This window comes from Larimichthys crocea, chromosome I (genome assembly GCF_000972845.2).
Source record: "Larimichthys crocea isolate SSNF chromosome I, L_crocea_2.0, whole genome shotgun sequence".
Classification (NCBI taxonomy): domain Eukaryota; kingdom Metazoa; phylum Chordata; class Actinopteri; family Sciaenidae; genus Larimichthys; species Larimichthys crocea.
The window spans coordinates 42,843,396-42,862,783 of record NC_040011.1 but is presented as its reverse complement, the minus strand read 5'-3'; the positions used below and the strand labels follow the sequence as shown (position 1 = coordinate 42,862,783).

At 40.4% G+C, this 19,388-nt stretch overlaps 2 protein-coding genes across 2 annotated transcripts; one reads left to right on the top strand and one right to left on the bottom strand.

The window, feature by feature from the left end:
* Positions 1-1,759: 1,759 nt before the first annotated feature.
* ids (iduronate 2-sulfatase) lies at positions 1,760-13,773 on the bottom strand. Its single transcript, XM_019255930.2, has 13 exons — positions 13,606-13,773; positions 13,062-13,198; positions 12,789-12,966; positions 12,474-12,562; positions 10,848-11,060; positions 8,269-8,439; positions 8,069-8,195; positions 7,407-7,577; positions 6,936-7,042; positions 5,489-5,605; positions 4,968-5,078; positions 4,694-4,819; positions 1,760-4,607 (listed from the first exon to the last, which is right to left on the bottom strand). The coding sequence occupies exons 1-13, from the start codon at positions 13,676-13,678 to the stop codon at positions 4,527-4,529; spliced, it is 1,701 nt and encodes a 566-aa protein (XP_019111475.2). The 5' UTR covers positions 13,679-13,773; the 3' UTR covers positions 1,760-4,526.
* Positions 13,774-14,656: 883 nt separating this feature from the next.
* On the top strand, positions 14,657-17,343 carry dcps (decapping enzyme, scavenger). Its single transcript, XM_010747461.3, has 6 exons — positions 14,657-14,917; positions 15,887-16,037; positions 16,127-16,272; positions 16,357-16,470; positions 16,546-16,656; positions 16,764-17,343. The coding sequence occupies exons 1-6, from the start codon at positions 14,693-14,695 to the stop codon at positions 17,028-17,030; spliced, it is 1,014 nt and encodes a 337-aa protein (XP_010745763.3). The 5' UTR covers positions 14,657-14,692; the 3' UTR covers positions 17,031-17,343.
* The last annotated feature ends 2,045 nt before the right edge of the window (positions 17,344-19,388 follow it).

Genomic DNA, 19,388 nt, shown 5'->3' with positions numbered 1-19,388 from the left:
ACTTTATAGCATAAAAATAAAATCCTGTTAAAAGATAATATCTGTTTTCAACTTTAATATCCTGACATCTATTCTGTCAGAGATCTCATCTCGTGGACTAATGCACTAGCTACTTTGTGTCCACTTCAAACCTTTACATTGCCAGCCACACAGCCAACAACGTGCTACAGGTTTTTCGACGGCCATTAATGTTCCAGAAGTCTTCAAATGCAGGCCGTGGTTGTGTCTCAGTCTATCATCGTGGGAAAGAAACTGTAAAATTTCATGTGAAACCACCGGCTGTGGCACGCTGTAACTTTTCTACAACGTCTCCACAATGTAAAACTGTAATGATGAAATACTGTAAGCAGCTTAGAAGCCTCAAAAGCAGGAGACAGCTGAGTCTACAAAATTAATTTGGCCATTGTAGAGGCATTTCTGGTGAAAAACAGCTCATCTGAGAAAATACTCCTCCTTGAGTGCTTGGGAGGCGAGTACACAAGCACAATAAACACAAACACGTGCACACGCACACACACACACCCCTTGAGATAAACCCTAGTCATGATGCAGCTGAGCTAAGCGTTCTACACACATACTCTCCCTCTCTATAATGTAATTGTGTATGTCGCCAGCGTTAACAGAAAGGCGGTGTGACCTGCCAGAATACGGGCCCAGTGCAGTAATGTAGTTACTAGTGTATGAAACATAACGGTGGATGATGAGAGTGAGACACAGAGAGAGAAAGCAGCGGAGGAACAGACAGCAGGTAAACAGTAACATAATCGCCATTAGATCAATTTGATCACGGTCAGAGATCACTGCTTGTGATGATAAATATTGATCTGATAAAACCACTGAGGCAGAAATAAGGGCTGACATGAATACAGCCAGAGTGTAGGAGAGCGGTTACAGCTGCACTGACTCAGACCTCCATCTCTAAACACGACTATAAAGCAAACCAACACCAGACATCGGACGGACAAAGCAAGCAGCTCTCTGGTGGCTAGACATTCAGACATTTCATTCAGGTGCTGAAAGAAAAGATTTTCTGCATATTCTCTGTATAATAGTCTGTTAGCTACTTGAGTAAAAGTACACAGACCTTGAATTTATACTTAGGTATTTCCATTTTATGCAATTTTATACTTCACTCCACACTCCACTACATCTCATGGGCAAATATTGTGCTCTTTACTCCACTACATTTGTCTGACAGCTTTAGTTACTTTTCAGATTACAATTTTTCCCTCTCCAGTGAAAACCATGAATTTAGTGTATTTAAGTTTATGGGTTGAGACACTTGAACTAGGTTGAATAAAACATTAAAATACTGGATTATCTGAAATATGCATTGTCACAAAGCTAAAAAAAATAAATAAAAAAATTGAGCTATTGAAAAGTTGACTTCTAAGATGACACATCACAGGACAGTAAAGCTACATCATATGATGCTATAGACTATGAGGCAAAGGAGCTCAATCTTAAACATCTACAGCAGAAAAAATAAACACACACTGCAACATTAAGCCAAAAATATAAAAGATATAAAAGTAAAACACTGACAGAGCAGAATTCTGCAGAAATACAGTGCAGTAGTAAAGATTGTAGTTTTTACTGTTGATATTTTAAGTATATTTTTATTTACATCTTTTACTTTGGTGAGATTTTAAGTATTTTCACAGCGTGGTCTTATGATCTGAATATTAGCAGGATAACATTAAACTGAAGACAAGAATGTAAATGTGTCCTTTTTGTGCAAACAGAACAAAACCAGACAGATGATAAAGTATGTTTAAGCTTTGCCAACATACATTATAAAGACACAGTTACAAATAGATCATGAAGAAACATAGAAGTGCAATACATGAGGCAAACATGAATGGTGATGAGTTTAAAGGGCGAGGAGGAGGAGGAGGAGGTAAATGGAGTGAAAAGAGAAGAAATGATTGGAAGAGGTGGAATTGGCAGGGGAGAGATGTCAAGTGCTTCCTCGGTCTTTGGGAAAAAAAAATTTTGCCTTTCCATTTGTAGCATACAGACTTCACTTCAAGCCGAGTTCAACACAAGGTTCTGCATGATTGCCCAGAAATTGAAAATGGTAAAAAACCCAAAAAGGCATGAGACTGAATTCATACTATATTTTTCAAAACGCAATTACAAGGCTTTTAACCATTTGTGTTGCCCGGACAGAGTGACTCTGTGGAATCATGAGCAAATTAGGAAATGTTCAGTTCGGTCCAAATTCTTTCAGCACCAAAAAGAGCAAAAAGCATTGCATGCATTCTCCGCTCCAGAGGACAGAAACGATACAAAAACCACAGAATAGACTGGAGAGGTCCCCGAGGAGCTCCTTCACTACTCTGCAGCTTTACACGTCCGCTGTGGGTGAGCACAAAATAAGTTACAAGCTGGTGTGGTGTCTATGTGTAGAGAAGAGAGAGTGTTTCTGCAGGACACACAGGAGGAAGTTGTGATGACAAGTGACTAAAAAAAAAGCACAGAGTCAACTTTTGCAACTTTCTTTCTTTTTTTTAAAACAAAGCAATCGAAACAGACATAAATATATTAACAGTGTGTCCTTGCCGGGCTTAAGATTTGAATTATTTCTGCTGCATTTATTTTTTATTCTCCCTTCAGAAATCTGGAATCTCAGGCTTCCCGATGCTTCTCTGATGCAACCCAACTCAAGGATAAACTCATCTTTCCGTTGAAAGTATCTGTATGGACAGTTATATTACTCACGTTCATAGTTCCAGATGTTAGGTTAGAGAACAAAAAAAAGTAAACAGAGGTCAGCTTCATCTTAACATACGATGGAGCCGCAGTGATTACATGATTCATCTGCATCCCATTAACATGAGGAGATTTGGTCTGTCAGCTTTTATTGTTGGCCGCGCTGGCTTCGATTCATTGTTGGACTTGAAATTCAAGCTGTAATTGCTTTTTTTTCTAAATTGCCACAGCACAAAATGTCCATGCATTGGAACAGCAGTAAAACGTAGCTGCACTCTGTTTCATTTGCATTGAATTATTACGGGTGGCTTTCACTCAATTCATTTTGGGTCCACAAATTGATCTGAGCTGACTGTTTACAAGGAGGGCGGCAAATAGCCGCGAGTGACATCAAGCGCAAACAGAAATGTCATATTGTTTAACACTACAGTACAAAACTGTGCAAGTCCCTTTTAGCTGTCGCACTTCAAAGTAAAAAGAGACTCAACCTGAAGCAGACTGGATGATCAATAGTACACTCTAGAAGGCTTGTTACAAACAGAGAAATTGGCGTCGCTATTAATCAAAAAGGACTAATTCTTCAAGTTTCCTCAATGTTCCTTCAGACGGAAAGATTTCTGAGCAGGTGAAAGCTTGTAAAATGTAAGCGGCAACCTCCGATGCTGGAAAGTGAAGGCAACATGCAAGTGCTAAAAACTGAAATTATTCAAGTCCCCATGTTAAAATGCCCAACCTTACAGCAGAAATAAACATGTTTACAGCCTGGTACAAAACTCAATAGCTAATTTTCCCCATTCATGGCAAATGTGAGGGGGTGAATTTTTTTTTTTTTTAAACTCACCCATTCAAATTCTATTAAGGCTTGAAGTTATGCATAATTAACACCGCTTGATTGACAGGTTACAGATGGCTTATTCGAGAACCCAGGGGTCATTCAGCCCACCTCAGGCGGCGGCCAGCACTGCATATATTCAGCTTCAAAACAGTCACTCATGCTCTGTCCATTCTTTATACTGTCATTGGTAAAATGTGAGATGACATGCACACCCCACACAAAAAAGGCCCCAGCCGCGTTTCGAACCAGGAACCTTCTTGCTGTGAGTTGTACACAAATGGGTGTAAAACGAATAATGACAAGTGGAATCCTGGAAATCAACTTGTCATATTCATATTTCTGTCTGTGCAGACGTTAAAACATGTCAGTAAATTAACTAAGCTAGAAAAGCTACCTTCATATTTAGTGTACTGCTTTGATCTCTACATATAACTCTCCAAAAGAAAGCCAATAGACTTCCCTGAATCCGCTGTAGATAATCAGAAATCTGTCGACTTGCTGCTAGAACTGGAGTGATGAAGCACGATCAAGTTTACACACATAAGTGGCAGATGTGTAGAGGCCAGACATCGAAGACGCCGTCTTCCTGCTGCTAAACACAACTTCCAAACCAATTAGAGGTTTCTGTGCACATATGGATGCATCGCTTTCTCAAAAACAAACTAGAATCAAACATGAGCTCCTTTAAAAAGGGTGAAACGTCTTAAAGAAACTGCAGCAGTGCTTTCGTATTCTTTTTACTCGTGTGTTCAAACCAGATCCGACTGCTACTGAGTTCTTAACAAGGAACATTAGCCTGAAGAACAGAGCTTGAAAGATTTATAGCGACACCACATAATACAGAATCAAGTATGCGTCATATTGAAAGAAATATTCAAGGCATTTCTCCCTTTCTAGATGAAGCTCTTCGTCCATCCATCTTCCCTTTGTAGTCGACTCCGTCCGTCCGTCCATCTGTTGCGTTTTATTTTCGTCATCACGCCTTTGTTCTGCTCGTCTTCATCCCTGCTGTGAGGTAGAGGAGCTGCAGATTCATCCTCTTCTGCAGACTCAAAGTCTGGACGGCGACCGTGAGTCAGAAAAGAAGCAAGTAAACAAATTGATGGAGAACTGATTGGATGATGTTTTTTTTCTTAAACTCACATGAAGCAGGCTGGCCATCTTTCTCATCATCACACTGTGGTCGAAGCCGCTGTAGATGTTCTTGTCCTGACCAGGGTCGTCTGCCAACATGTACAACTCTCCAGCGTGAACGTCGGATACATTCACCTAGATGGAGAGACAGATGGATGATAGACTTATATAATCTGTTACTGTCATGGAAGACATTTTCCAACATATTGTGCCAGACAAGATGGATGGATCCCAGCTTGATACACTCAGAGAAAAACATGAAAATGTAATGTGATACACTGACCTGGAATGTTTTAGGGTTGAAGCCCAACCAGAGGGTGTATCTATAATCCCAGGTGCGCAGAGAGTACCCCATGACCTTGATGTCTTTGAGATCAGGGAGGTCAGAGTCCACCTTAAAAAGAACATTAAGCTATAAAGAAGGCATCTTAAAAACCTCACTGCAGTCCTGTCATATCTACAGCTGCCAACTCATCCTGCACGAACGAGCTGCTGTCAGGCTGCCAAACTGTTTTTCCGTACAGAGATTAACCTACAGCAGGTGCCGCACTCATCTGGATATTTTAATTCAAAGATCTTGTGCTCGTAGCCGGCAGCTCCGGTACAAGCAAGCATACAATGCCGAGGGGTCAAAGAGCGACAAAAATGAGCTTTGCCAATTTTGATATTTTAAATAAAAACTTAAAAAGTCCATCCATATTTATTAAGAATGTGTGCCTACCTGCTCATGAATACAAAATCACGATTTAACATTTAAGCTCCTGAGAGCTTTTTAAATTGGCTTTTCTAAAATCTCTCCAGTACCTGTGGTGTATCAGCGGGTCGAGGATACTGGGTAAAAGATATGGCTTCCGCGTCCACACTTTTTTCTTTGTGCCGGAAGGTGTGCGCCAGATTCTCTCCTTCTGTACACAACTCCTCCTGAGAGCAAGAAAACAGAGCGAGGACGGTAAAGGAAATAAATGTCAGAGTCAATTAGATCACAGTCACGGTGGGCATGTTTGGGCCTGTTTATAGAGTGTTTACTTCTCGATTCATTTTGTTTGGCATTGTCGGTACGAGTGCCATTTTCGCTAAGTGTTCAAAGATGCCTGAAAGGTCTCAGTCCTCCTCTTGTGGTGCTATTTGTAGGAAATGGGAGCATAATAATGTGGAGTGCAGGAAACGACATGAAAACACGCTTTAAACTTGGTCAGTGGCAGAAGTTCAGTGAGCTTGGTCAAAGTAACAGGCACTGAATGACATTTTGAATCTTTAAACAAGCGTTACTCCACCGAGACTGCAAACTAATGATCATTTTCATTATCGAATAATCCATCAATCATTTTCTTAATCAATCAGTGAGGTGTTTAGTGTGTAAGATGGCAGGAAATGTTACAGACGAATCTTGTTTTGTCCACAGCACAGAGTTATTCAGTTTAAGGTCAAAGAGGACTAAATAAAGCAGAGAATAAATCACATTAGAGACGGTGACAGTCCAATGCTAGACACTAACACCAGCACGCTCACAGTGACAGAGTGATGTTAGCAGACTCGTGAAGACCGTTAGCTCGGAATAATAATAATAGTCATCGTCATACCACATAAATATTTACCCACTACCTAATTTTTCCTGTGTCACATATTTGTAACAGTTTGTCAACAAGGTGTGAAGCTTATTTTTAAAGCGAGCTGATTCGTAGCTATTCGTTTAAATAAGAGTAGCTCTGCAGCCACGTTGCCAGCTATTTGATGACACTCGTGTAATATTTTAGATATCTATCTGTGAGAAGTATCCTGAAATAAAGCAGAGGCAACACGAACGCACGCACAACATTAGGCCCAGTGCTGCTGCTTTGAGGTAAATGCTAACAACATTGCCTAAAATTCAAATGTCTTTAAGTTTTCATCATATTTACCAGTTTAGTTTAGTGCGTTATTATTCTGACATTTACTAATTAACACAAAACACAAAGTACAGCTGAGGTTGGTGGTTATGTCGCTGGATTTACAGGTATTTGGTCAAAAACTTGATGGTATGGCATGAAAAGTCATCCTCTGGGCACCATGAATATCTGTACTGTAATTTTATGGCAATCCATCCAGTTAAAGTTGTTTATATTTCAGACCAGCTGACATCCCTTAAGCTTTTGCCCCCAGCTTGCTTAGAAATATTCAAGAGGAAACTTTCCCAATGCAAGTCTTAAGTATAATCATAGCTTGAAGCTTAATTAGGTGAAAACTACTAGATTCAATTAACCGATGATTATACCTGTAAGGAAACATCAGGACAAGGTGCAGGTGCTCGGATGCCAGCCATGTAGGAGACGGTGGGGAAAACGTCCACCAGCTCCACCATGTTTTTTATTACTTTGCCATCTGGAAGAGAGAGGGGTCAGCCAATTAGCGAAAGTCTTCCATAGCCTCTGACAGCAAAATAGTCAAGATATCCGTTCAAATTTACCAGACGCCCTGCTCTTAAATTTCATCATCATTGCACCATTTGCACTTGAAGTAAAAACTGTACGCGGCGAAATATCAAAGTGTATCCCTGTCAAAATACTTTTGGGAGCTCTCCGCGTATATCAAAGACTTCATTAAAGTCAAGTTGGCCTAACGATACATGTTTCAGCAAGAGCTGTTAGGACAGATAGTTTAAATCAAACTTGCCTTTATTCCCTGTGCTTTTAAATACAAAAAAAAGGATTGTACGTGTCAATCAACAGTAATTTGTTGTCCTTACTTTTAAAGCTGAGCTCTGATTGGGTGAGGACATCAATAAAGGGAAAGGTGGACTGTCCAAACCAATCGCTGAATGAGGTGACGCCAGGGACGTAGAAGATAAGAGGGACGCGTGTTGCCACGTCAAAATTCGAATATTTCGCCCATTCGCCGTGTTCGCCTAACGACCATCCTGAAACAAAGAGGAAGACGGAGAGAGATGATGACAGACGGTGGCTTAAAAAGTAATGAGGCAGAAATAAATACAACTAAAACTATGAATCTTTAAATTAACATTTGAGATACTTCTTTTTCCAGTCATCTTATATTTTAAAAGTGATTTGATTGAGTATGAACAGTCGTGGAAAGGATTCACTTCAGCATCTTACGCCGAATTAAAACAAATTGAGTTTCCAAGTCACAAAGTTGTAAAAAACAAGAGGCAGAACAAAGTACTGCCAAACTATAAAAGGGAAGTAATGGCACAATATTCTGTTACAACACTGCCATCTAATGGTGAGAGGCCAACAAAGGTGCCACATGCCTGCAAGATTTATTTTTTTAAAAAGCATTCCACTTCCTAAATAATGTGCACCGAGAGCCTGATAATTATTTTACTACCTTTTTGAAAGATGTCAGTGTATAATCAGTATAAATCAGTCCTTCCCAAACATGTCTACTAACCGTGATCTGAGGTGAACACCACCATAGTGCTGTCAGCCAGCCCCAGCTCATCAAGAGCGCTGAGCAGCCGTCCAACTTGAGCGTCCATGTAAGACACAGCGGCGTAATAGTGCTGACGGATACGCAGCTGGAAGACATGATGTCGGGTTTTCAGGGAGTGGAAAACATGGTGACCAAATAAGAGAGCAGACGCTTCGTACCTGGAAGTCTTTAGGAATCGGTCCGTACGGGAAGCTGATGTTGAGCTTTTGGACGTCGTCTCTCTTCCTCACGTCCATCCAGGGGTTGTAGGCCACAGGTGGGAGGAGTTCTGGGACATCGGGGTCAGGGGCCAGAGTCATTTGGTCTATGGGATATAGACTCAGGTACTCCTGTTATATACAAGCAACAAAATGTTGAATTTAAAAACACGTATTATTTCCACACTGGACACTGCAAGAGTGAAGAGGGCGGACGTAACAGAGCCCCTTAAATCTTTCACAGTCAGGTCCTGCTGACTTCTCACTGCTGAAAACAAAAAGGTGATGAAGCTTTTCGATGTGGAACAGCCTCTCACCAACCGGTGACATCTTTAAACGGCATATAAAACGTGTTTTCTTTGACTTTTTTACAACTTTCATTTCACTGGTTGCACTCTTTGTCTTTCTGCTTTATATTATGGTCATCTGTCTCCGTCATCTTCCCCTCATCTGTTCTCTGTAACTTCAGACATTGTTTCTTTGCTTGCATTCTCCCAATTCCTCAATTCTACAGAAGAAATTGTGGCATTTTAAATTCAATTATGTAATACCTGTCAGTTTAAAACAAGGTTTGAGTCTGTGTAAAGGCAATCACAATATTCCAAAAGACATTACCAAGATATTAACGTTATTACCGACAATTACCAAGATGCAACATGAACCAGCATTAATCTGTTAGCCTTGAGCTAAATTAAAGGCTTGTCCGTGATTGCCAATTTATATTAGACAGAAATCTTCTCTCTCTTTACGAATAACAGACTTTTCAAAAGGATTTAGACTCTGACCTTTGAGTATTCCAAGTGTTCAGCTTCATTGACTTTCATCATTCCAGAAGCTGCATTTCTTTTTTTTGTGCGTGTCTAGATGATACGGGTGAAATCATGTGTAGCGCATCACATGCCGACAGAGTTGGCTTGACCTCCCCCCACATTGAGTCTCTCATATCTAGACCAGTCACCATTAAAATCACTTGACAAACATGTTGTATGTATGTTTAGCTTTAAAAGGCTGTTTTTTTAAATTCTCTTTCCTACACACAAAACCCTACATCAAGACGAGCTTTGAAGGGCGTTACTTTGGGATTATTCCTCAAACATTGTATTTTTAAAATATCAATGCTGTCGTCTGAGATGGTACTGAATTCTGTGGGAATGTCTGTTCCCTTTATCACACAGGCTTAACACAATATCCTCCACGTTAACATCGTTCCTTCATTGTCTGGTTATCATTTAATCTTTTAAAAATCGTGGTTCTGTTTTTGTCAAAGCAACACCGTCGAGCAAAACTGCAGCTGGACAATAACTTACTTTCCACACTCAACATACTCGTGAGAGCTGTGGTGTTCAACATGTCTGCAACAGAGCTAAACTGCACAGAGTAGTTAAACGCAGATATATCCGTGCACATGTCAGCTAATAAGCAACAAAACATGTGGTACAGGAACACCAAAGATATGGTTCAATTTTGTCCACATGGTTTTTAATGTCCTGCTAATGGGATTTAAAAAATACAAAACTTCAAGGAATGTTATATATTTAAGAATATAATAATATATCACACTGTTGTCAAATTTAACAAACACTCTAAGTCGTGTAGTAGTCAAAGTTTATCCGGTCAGTGTCAGACTTGGTCATCTTCAAAGAAATGTATGAAGTGAAGCATATAGCAGACAGCGTCTCAGAGACTGAATCTGTTCACAGCAACAACAACAAAAAACAACCACCATGTGATCATGTGACAGGCGAAGGATTTTCCACGCATTGCTCTTTTCCACTGCACGCTACAGAGCTGTGTAAATGAATTAAGGACACCGTTTACCTCCGTGGTTTAAGACTGTTGCTCAGATACAGCAAGCTGGTGCAGAGAGCAAACAAAAAAAACAGCGTTCACAAATTAAATTTGCTATTTTTGCGCAGCAGATCACTGCTGTGAATAAAAGACTGTCTCTATGGACGCAGACCTGACCCCAGAACCCCAGCAGTTTTTAAAATCAGTGTGAGCCAGCCAGACAGTCACTGTTGTGAAATAATCTCCAACAGGGTGATGCAGGACCTCGACTCAAGGTGGAGGGGACTTGCCCTGATGTGATTTTTATTTTTATTTTTTATACTTAGACATCAAGGTTTTTCCTTGAATCAATATAATGATAAACAACAGCAACATGTATTGGAACCGTTCCATTTTAAGGAGGACTGAAATCAGTTAGATCAACATCTCAAAGGCAAAATGATCTGAAAGCTTGTAGGCGCTCATTTTTTAACTTGCTTAAAGTGTATTCAAAATTCTAAACTCAGCTCCAGTGAGTAAACTATGAAATTAAATCTTTACTCTTACACTGAAACTGAAGCGTATTCCGGTCATGTCCTTGCCTCCTGAGCCACGTGAAACCTACCAGCATGAAGCCTGAGACACCTGCAGCTGCGATCAATAGCGTTTTTCACAATATTGCTTCATCGCTTTAATTATCAAAACATTCTGCGTTTAATTATCTCGAGCAGCGTTCAGGAGGTCTCTACAGGTGTTGGTGTTAGCTCATGTACCTGTGGTATCCTGAAGGGTATGTGTGGTTTGTGAAAGCCCACGGCCAAGAAGAAAGGAACGTCAACGTTGTCGGCGTCGACCGCCCGACTCTTCAGTAACCTCACTGCCTCGTCTGTGCTCTCCATGTCGGGGAGGGTTCCCCCAGGCTGCTGTGTCACGTTCACGGCACACAGCAAGTTGGCGTGGAGTTTACCATCGTCTCCTTTACACATCTGGAACAAAAGGGTGTTAGATTATAAAATCGTCCTGCCGATATCTACACGTCAGGCTTTCTGTCAGCCAGTCAGTGACAGAGCTATCTCCACTCTTGAGTTCTTTGACTAATCTGCTGTCACCTAAGATTTTTAAGACTTGTCAGACACAGCTGTAGCTCTCCAGATGTCTCCCTTACAGGAATTAACAGAGACATTAGAGGAGCTCTTATGACAGACCTTCAGCAGCCACATACTTACATCAAGGAGGCAAAGATTTTGTAACTCCCACTCATGAAGTGTCAGGCGCTGCTGCTACTGCCAGTTATGACAATTCAGATTCCTGCTATTTTATTTATACGGCCCGATATCACAACTTTATAATCTGCACCGCCTACGACTACCTGCTCTGCGCCGAGGAAAATGACAGGGCCTCAGCTGCCTCTGGCTCCGCTAATGGAGCTCAGCCAACAGAGCTGCAGCCACCACTTATTCAAATGATGGTGCCGCAGCTGCCATTACACCTGTTGATCCGGATGATGTCAACACCTGATGGAGCCCAGCAGGAGAATCCTTTTCAAGAAGGATCTGCAAAACTCTCCCGCTGAGCGAAACCGGCAGTGATTTCCTCCTTCAGACCTCGAGACGACTAATCTACACTTGCTATACAAATTAGACCAGACACACAGTAACGACTTAGGCTGGGGAGGCACTGTGGTGCAGCGGCTGTAACAGTCACCTCCGGTTTCCTCCGTTCAAAGATATGCAGGTCAGTTCACTGGCAAAATGCACAAAAAAAAAAAAAATAATAATAATAATAATATTCAGTATTCAGGAGAAATGAAGAGAGCTTGTGAAGCTGTATTTAGGCTGGAGGTCTTCTAAAGGACTGCAATGAACACAAGCGATACGGTAACATGCACAATACCCAAAGTAGTGCTGCGGACAGGTTCAGCATCATTATGTTCTTCATAGGAAAATAATTGCTTGATAATATTGCTGGAGTGTCATTATGACCAATAAAAAGAACAGCTATCAGCTGATTTTCAGGTACCCTTCGTCATATTTAGTCAATATTTGGGAGATTTAAGATGAACAAGGTCGTTTGACTTCTTACAGACAATCAGGCCTTGATGAACAGAAAATTATTCTGCTTTTAAAGAAATAATTATTTTAGAATATTCTTTCTGTGGCTGAAAAAAGCAACAAATAATCATATTTATAAAAGGTCAGGACCAAAACCAGTATGAAACTGATTTTTTTCTGCAAGTGGAAGTGAGCAGGGATAAAAAAAAAAACAACCAGTGAGACAGGCTCCAAAACTCTGAGGCCGAGCCGTACACTCAAAGGTACATTCGCCTTTTCTATGTGTATAAAGTCAGACACAGAACTGACTTAACATTTTGTGTAACGGATACTCTCTCCTGTTCGTACCTTTTCTTTCTCAAATCTAAATGAAGCCGGATGGTATGCAGGGATGGACCAGCTGTAGGGGTAGTCATCCGTGTGGTTAGAGGCAATACCTAAAGGAAGAAAATACAACGCGACCATTGTTACTACTGCACAATTGGATAGACACAAATATGTCAGACATTTCACAAGGAAACAACAAGTTCGTGCAGATCAGGCTCCTCTCAAAAATGCATTATTAACTTGCAGTACATCTGCGGTTCATACCCATGTCAGGAAAACAATATGCTTCACACCTCGAGTTAGATTTTTATTAAAAGTGTATGTCATCAATCCTACCTGGATGAAACACTTTGCCCACAGACATGGTGAAGTATCCCGCAGATTTAAAGTGCTGCGGCATGGTGGTGTAGTTTCCAGAATGGACCCTCCAGTAGGATTTGAAGTCATAGAGCCTGGTCGTGTCTGGTCTGCGGCTTGTCAACATGGATGTACGACTGGGAGCGCACACAGCTTGCTGAGAGAGAGAGGAGGGGAAACAGACATTCAAACATTTATTCATGATCCATCCGTCACAGTCACTTCAAATTTAAACTGCATTCGACGACAGACCTGAGCGTAAGCGTTGAAGAAAACTTGGCTCTTGGACGCCAGCTGGTCAAGGTTTGGTGATTTGGCCACAGAGTCGCCGTAGCAGCCCAGAGATGTGCGCAGATCATCTGCCACGATGAAAAGGACATTTTTCCTCTCTGGAAAAAAAAGCACAAAGACAGAGTTATTACAGTTTTTAAATAAAACTATGAAGCATAACAAGCTCTGACATAGTTCCCTATGGAAAGTTTGAGCCAGAATTATCTTTATGAACTAAAACTGACTAAGACAATGAGTGGTTATCAGACACCACAGATAAAAGCTGAACAGAAACTATCAGGTTTCACTTCCTCTGACATCAAACTGAACACAACAAACAATAAATGTAACAAGTAAATTAAATTAAACTAAGCAAACAGGCTGATAGGCGCCAATTAACCGCTCATTTAACCTAGTTACTGAGATTTACCGCTCAGACAGGCTGACAGTGAACAGGACAGCTCGTCTGTTTCAGTGGAAACTTGATATAAAAAGACTTTTTCACGTGTTTCGTTACAAACTTCACCTTTTCTCCTCGCTGCAGCAGCCAGTGTGTGAAGTGCGAGCAGGAGCAGGCATGTTCTCACACAGGTGTTCATGTTGGTTCACCTTCAGGTTAAAGTTTAACGTTAATGTCGCATCCTCGTGCACACGCCTGACGTCAACACAAACAAACAAACAAAAACAAATCAGCGTGCCGTCCTCTGCTTTAAATAACTTCCTGATTAACGCGTCACCCGGGTGGGATGTTCTCATTGGTCCATTCGCTAGTCGCCCCGCCCCCGAAACGGTGAAGATGAGGTGTCAATCATTTTTTATTAATCACTTAAATGGTAAAAACTACAAAACAGGTTCAACTACGGAGGCTCAAATGTGACATTTATCATCCTGTTCGAAAAGCTGCTTGGTGATATGGCTTGTGGCTTAATTTGTACAACAAGTCAAAAGAATTTTAGATTATTAGTGCACAGATTTTTATAAATCGCTATAAATCAGTTACATTAACTGTGTGGCTTTTATTTTGAAAGATTTTTAACGGAAGCCGTTTGATTCATCTTGTCTGGCTTTACACAGCTGATGGTGAATAAAGTGAGGAGGTCTCACTCCGCACCAAGTTGAGTTTTGTTAAAATAAATCCCAGTTTATTAAAGTATTAGAAAGTATTAGTCTACTTTAACGCAAACTAAACAATAATAAACTCTGGGAGGTTTAAAGTAAACGGTAAATTATGAGAGACACTCATGTTTCTTCATTTACTCTGTATACATTCCGGTACATATTTCATTTTTGATAGACCTCACTGTTAATACTGTAAATTGCCGCCGTATTTATACTATTTATATCTTCCAGACTTTCTTGGATGTCTTTTAGCTTGTATATATTTTTATTTTATATTTTTCACATCTTTTACTATATTTTATATTTCATGTTTATTTTGCTGTTTGCACCAGGATGAGAGGGAAACGCAATTTAAATTCTCTGTATGTCCTGTACATATGGCAGAAATTAAATTAATTGTAAATTGTAGTTCTCACATTTCGGTTCGGCAGAGTGAGTGATCGCTTCAAATATAGGCGATCTTTGTCCGGAATAGTCAAACAGCAACAAGAAACATGGCGGACCCGGCGGTTAAACGTGACGGTGTTGAAGCTGACGAGTTACCTCAGAGAGCCGAGAAGAAAGCGAGAGTGGACGGTGAAAACGGAGGAGGAGGAGGAGGAGAAGGAGAAGGAGGAGAAGGAGGAGAAGCTGAGTCTGAAAATGTTCTGTGCGGGTTTAAAACCTCCAACGTCCTCAACGATTCAGCCCGGGAGAAAACGATGTTCATCCGCGGGAAGGTAAAGACGTAACGTCAGGTAACTTTACTGAACTGAGAGCAGGTGACCAGCTGACTGTGGTTCACAGGTGTGAAGTGAGTTATTGTTAAAGGTAAATGTTTTTATTGTTAGATTTATTTAAAGTAATGAGAGCATTGACTTCCGGTTTCATATTTCAAAATAAAAGTCTGTAACGCTTCTTGATAGAGAAAAAAAGTATAAGAACAAACCTGTTAGAGCTTCTCGAGGAGCCTTTTCTCTGTAAACCCTTTTTGTGTGTTGCACTGTTAAAAGCTCCTTCTTGTACAAGAATAATAAATCCAACTTAAACTTTGATACTTTGAATCCAGTCCTTCTTATTCAAGGAGTTTTCTTTAAGATAGATAGATAGATAGATAGATAGATAGATAGATAGATAGATAGATACTTTATTGATCCTCAAGGAAATTCAAGCATCTAGTAGCAGCATGCAGACATACACATACATTAGAATTAACCTATAACACAGTATCCATACGTTTAAAATTGACCTACGATAGATCTAAATGTAGATATGTGCAGAGAAATTAAATATTTTGTAGCTAAATCAAACATTTGCGGAGAAATTAAACATGTGCGTAGAATTTAAAATATGTACAGAGGAATTTAAAAATGTGCAAAGGAGTTAAATTTTAAACATTTGCATAGAAAATAAATATATATATCTGTGTTAAGAAGTTAACCCGTGCTAAACATCTACACAAAAACTATATAAAAACATAGAAAGTGACCGTAGAAGTAAAAATGTGTAATAAAAACACAGAAAGAAGTAGAAGTGGGGATAAAGGACTGTGTAAACGGATGAATGAGACCAGAGGTCATTTAATTGAAGAATGTATTTTTAAAGAAATAGATATGACAGCATGTGTTACAAAAGTCGTGCTGTTTTATTTTCTATTTTCTTTACATCTGCACTTGCAGTCCTCACACTGTTGAACATGTCGTCACCAGCTCGCCGATCAGGAGGCTGTGGTCATCCTGGAGAAGACGCCCATCAGAGAGGACACCCTGGCTGAGCTCTTCAGCGGCTCCACGCTGAAGCTGGAGATGAAGAACGACATCTACAGCACCTATCGGCTACATGCTCCTCCTCATCTCAATGGTACGGTCTGACTGAAGGCGATCCAGCAGCCGCTTTGGCACCGGCTTGAGGAAAAAGTGATGCAGCCTGTGTGTTTTGTGTTTTTGCAGAGATCAAGACGACAGTGGTGTGTCCAGCTACTGATAAGCATGTAACGAAATACCAGCGGCAAGAGAGTTCCCTGGTGGAGGAGACGGGTGAGGACTATCAGTCAATCACTCTGCCCTACATTCAGAAGCAGACTTTCAGCGTGCAGGTCAGCGTTTATGCATCGTGACTCGTACTTGTGGATGTAAAACATCATCTCTGGATTAACTTAACATATCTGTCACCATGTCAGTGGGTGTACAACATCCTGGAGAAGAAGGCAGAAGCTGACAGGATTGTTTATGAAGATCCCGACCCAGAGGTTGGCTTTGTTCTCCTCCCGGATTTCAAATGGGACCAGAAACAGGTGAGAAAATGCGGACTTTGACCACAGTAGAAGCTTTTTCAGCTAGAATAGTTTCATAATATCTTCTTCTTCCAGGTTGATGATTTGTACCTCATCGCCATCGTACATCAGAGAGACATCAAGAGCCTCAGAGACCTGACGTCAGAGCATCTACCGCTGCTGCAGAACATCTTCCAGAAAGGAAAGGTAAAGTTACAAAATAAGAGCATCTTCGACTAATCATGTCATTGGTACTTTGCATTTCAAGACATAACAAAGAGATCAATGACGATACTTGTTTCATTGTGACGTAGGAGGCCATCCTGCAGCGCTACAACCTTCCGGCCAGCAAGCTGAGAGTCTACCTGCACTACCAGCCGTCCTACTACCACCTCCACGTCCACTTCACCAAGCTGGGCTACGAGGCGCCGGGCTGCGGCGTGGAGCGCGCCCATCTCCTCGCGGATGTCATCCAAAACCTCCAGTCCGACCCTCGCTACTACGAAACCCGGACCCTGTACTTCCCCCTGAGGGCAAACGACGGACTGCTCAGCAAGTTCAAGGAGGCGGGGAGGCTGTAACGCGCCTCGTGCACCAATTTACCCCCATTCGGAGATTTCCATCCACGCTGCGTTAGAACAAATCCAATCATGTTTTTGAGGGTTTTGGTTGACTGATTGTTGTTTTGGTCAACAGTAAGAGGCAGCTGTACCCTGTTATCAATACTGTTTAGTATTTTGGATGCATAATTTGTATGTTTGAGTCAAAAATAATGTGTTTTGTAATAATTTTTGAGTCAAACCAGTGAATAACCAGCAATTATTGTGTGTTTTAATGTTTTTTATATCTTTGGTGAATGTTCCTGACTGAATTAAAGTTGTTTTTTTTAAATCAGCTTGTTCTCATCTTCACTTGTTTGGAACATTTTAAAAAGAAATAGACACTAGGTGGCAGCACTAATCCCTAAAGAGTCCAACTTTTTTCCTGCTGTGAAAGTGTCTTAATGCAAAAACAAACTCCAGTGTTTGCATACCGGTAATAAACTTTCGGGCTTTCGGTTTGGCTCCATTTACAAAAAGAGAGCAAATACTATGTTTGATGCTACAGCGGTTGCAGGTCATGTAAACACAAGTCTATCATTTTCCACCAAACTGTATTTAACCTGAGGCGGCCTGCATAGTTTAGGAGCTGACACACCATGTTTAGATGGATTGATAGTCACAGGTCAGGTCACAGCTACATGTAGAAACAGCCCTGCAGTGACACACTGTGCAGTCTGAGGAGCAAACACATGATGGAGCTGATTTTTTAATAGTTTGGATGTTTTAACTGTGAAGTCAAAGTGTGTGTTTCACTTCAGCAGACGTTCAGACTGCACACAGGATGAGCTTGTTTGGTTCAGATGGACATTTCTTACAGTGGACATCAGTTCTTATCTCCTCTCAAGTCGTTTTGGGCGGTGCTCGGCTTTGTGCTCAAGGTGCCTTCAAGTGTTCCTCGGAAAAAAAGGAAACTAATTAACAGCATCCAACCCTGTAAAGGGAATAAAAATAATCATCCGTACTTTATTAAGTGATCAATCCTCACCCATGAAGATTAAAGAGTGGTCGAATCCCATAGTATGTCAAGTCAAGGAAGATCTGGTGCCAGTTTGGGAAACATTTTGAGTTCAGTAAGGTTTTAGTATACTCTGTTTAGGAAAACTACAACTTCCATCATGCCTCTTCAGATACCACTTTTAGAATCTGGTATAAGGGAATTAAATCTGTCTCTAGAAGGTAAATTTGTCTCATTCTTACAATTATATCGATGGTTTTACTTCTCGTTTTTCAGATATCTTTGTCCAGAAAAGCTTTGCTTCATTTCCAGATTTACTCAACTAAAAAAAATAACTACAGTGATCAGCTAACATGTTTCATGATGATTATATCCAGGCACAGAGGTCTGTCAAACATTAAGAAGTTAAAGATCTGAAGGTTAAAATTCATAAAATATGTCAAAAAGTTCCAGGTTCAAACGTTGTGGTAAGATCATTTGGATGGAGAGAGAGCACACATAAAGATTCATCTAAACATTTAACAGTGAAGGTGCATTTTAACTTAAACATAACCCTGCCTCCTCTCAGAGACACACACCTGCTGATTAAAGGGTCCAGTGTGTAACATTTAAGGTTATCTATTGACAGAAATGGAAAAGCACATTTATAACAATGTTTTCATTATTGTAAAATCACCTGAGAATAAGAACTGTTATGTTTATGTTACCTTAAAATTAGACTTTTATATACCACCATGTTTCTACAGCAGCCCAGAAGCGACAAACCAAACACACTGGCTCTATATATTTTTTTACCAGTTTCATGTTATTTCTCTTTCATGCTTGAACTAAGAGGGAGAGGCGAGGGGTATACAGTTGGGTGCAGTTTAAAACTTCAACTCAACTCAAACTTTATTTATAAAGCACATTTAAAAACAACTGAGGTTGACCAAAGCGCTGTACAGGTTAATACATATAATGCCATAATTACAAAAGGTTAAGATAAATGCTAAGATACTTAAACTTTGTTAAAAGCCAGGAAGAAAAAGTGTGTTTTTTAGGGAGGATTTAAAAACCTTAATTAATCTGGCAGATCAGATGTGCCAGGGCAAGTTATTCCAGAGCCTGGGGGCCGCTGCCACAAAGGCTCGGTCACCTTTGGTTTTTAGTTTTATTAACTTCATTAGTAGATGCCACTAAATTCTACACACTGGACCTTTAACACTTCATTATGAAGTTAAACTACATGCTCTATATAAATATGGGGCCCAAAAGTTAAATTATTTATTTATATTTATAGTTTATCCTAACATGAAGCTTTAATAAGGCATTATAGGCGATTATTATTATTATTATTACAGGATAGCAACTCTGCCAGGTGAAAGCCTGAAAACTATAGTGTG

Excerpts from the sequence above, each read along its gene's own strand:
- dcps (XM_010747461.3), top strand. The coding sequence starts at position 14,693 with ATGGCGGACCCGGCGGTTAAACGTGACGGTGTTGAAGCTGACGAGTTA. Across the intron at positions 16,273-16,356 it reads AGCAGACTTTCAGCGTGCAG|TGGGTGTACAACATCCTGGA; the intron begins GTCAGCGTTTAT and ends TCACCATGTCAG. Across the intron at positions 16,657-16,763 it reads ACATCTTCCAGAAAGGAAAG|GAGGCCATCCTGCAGCGCTA; the intron begins GTAAAGTTACAA and ends ATTGTGACGTAG.
- ids (XM_019255930.2), bottom strand. The coding sequence starts at position 13,678 with ATGAACACCTGTGTGAGAACATGCCTGCTCCTGCTCGCACTTCACACA. Across the intron at positions 4,820-4,967 it reads TCAACCCTAAAACATTCCAG|GTGAATGTATCCGACGTTCA; the intron begins GTCAGTGTATCA and ends CTCTCCATCTAG. Across the intron at positions 4,608-4,693 it reads AGATGGCCAGCCTGCTTCAT|ACTTTGAGTCTGCAGAAGAG; the intron begins GTGAGTTTAAGA and ends GTCGCCGTCCAG.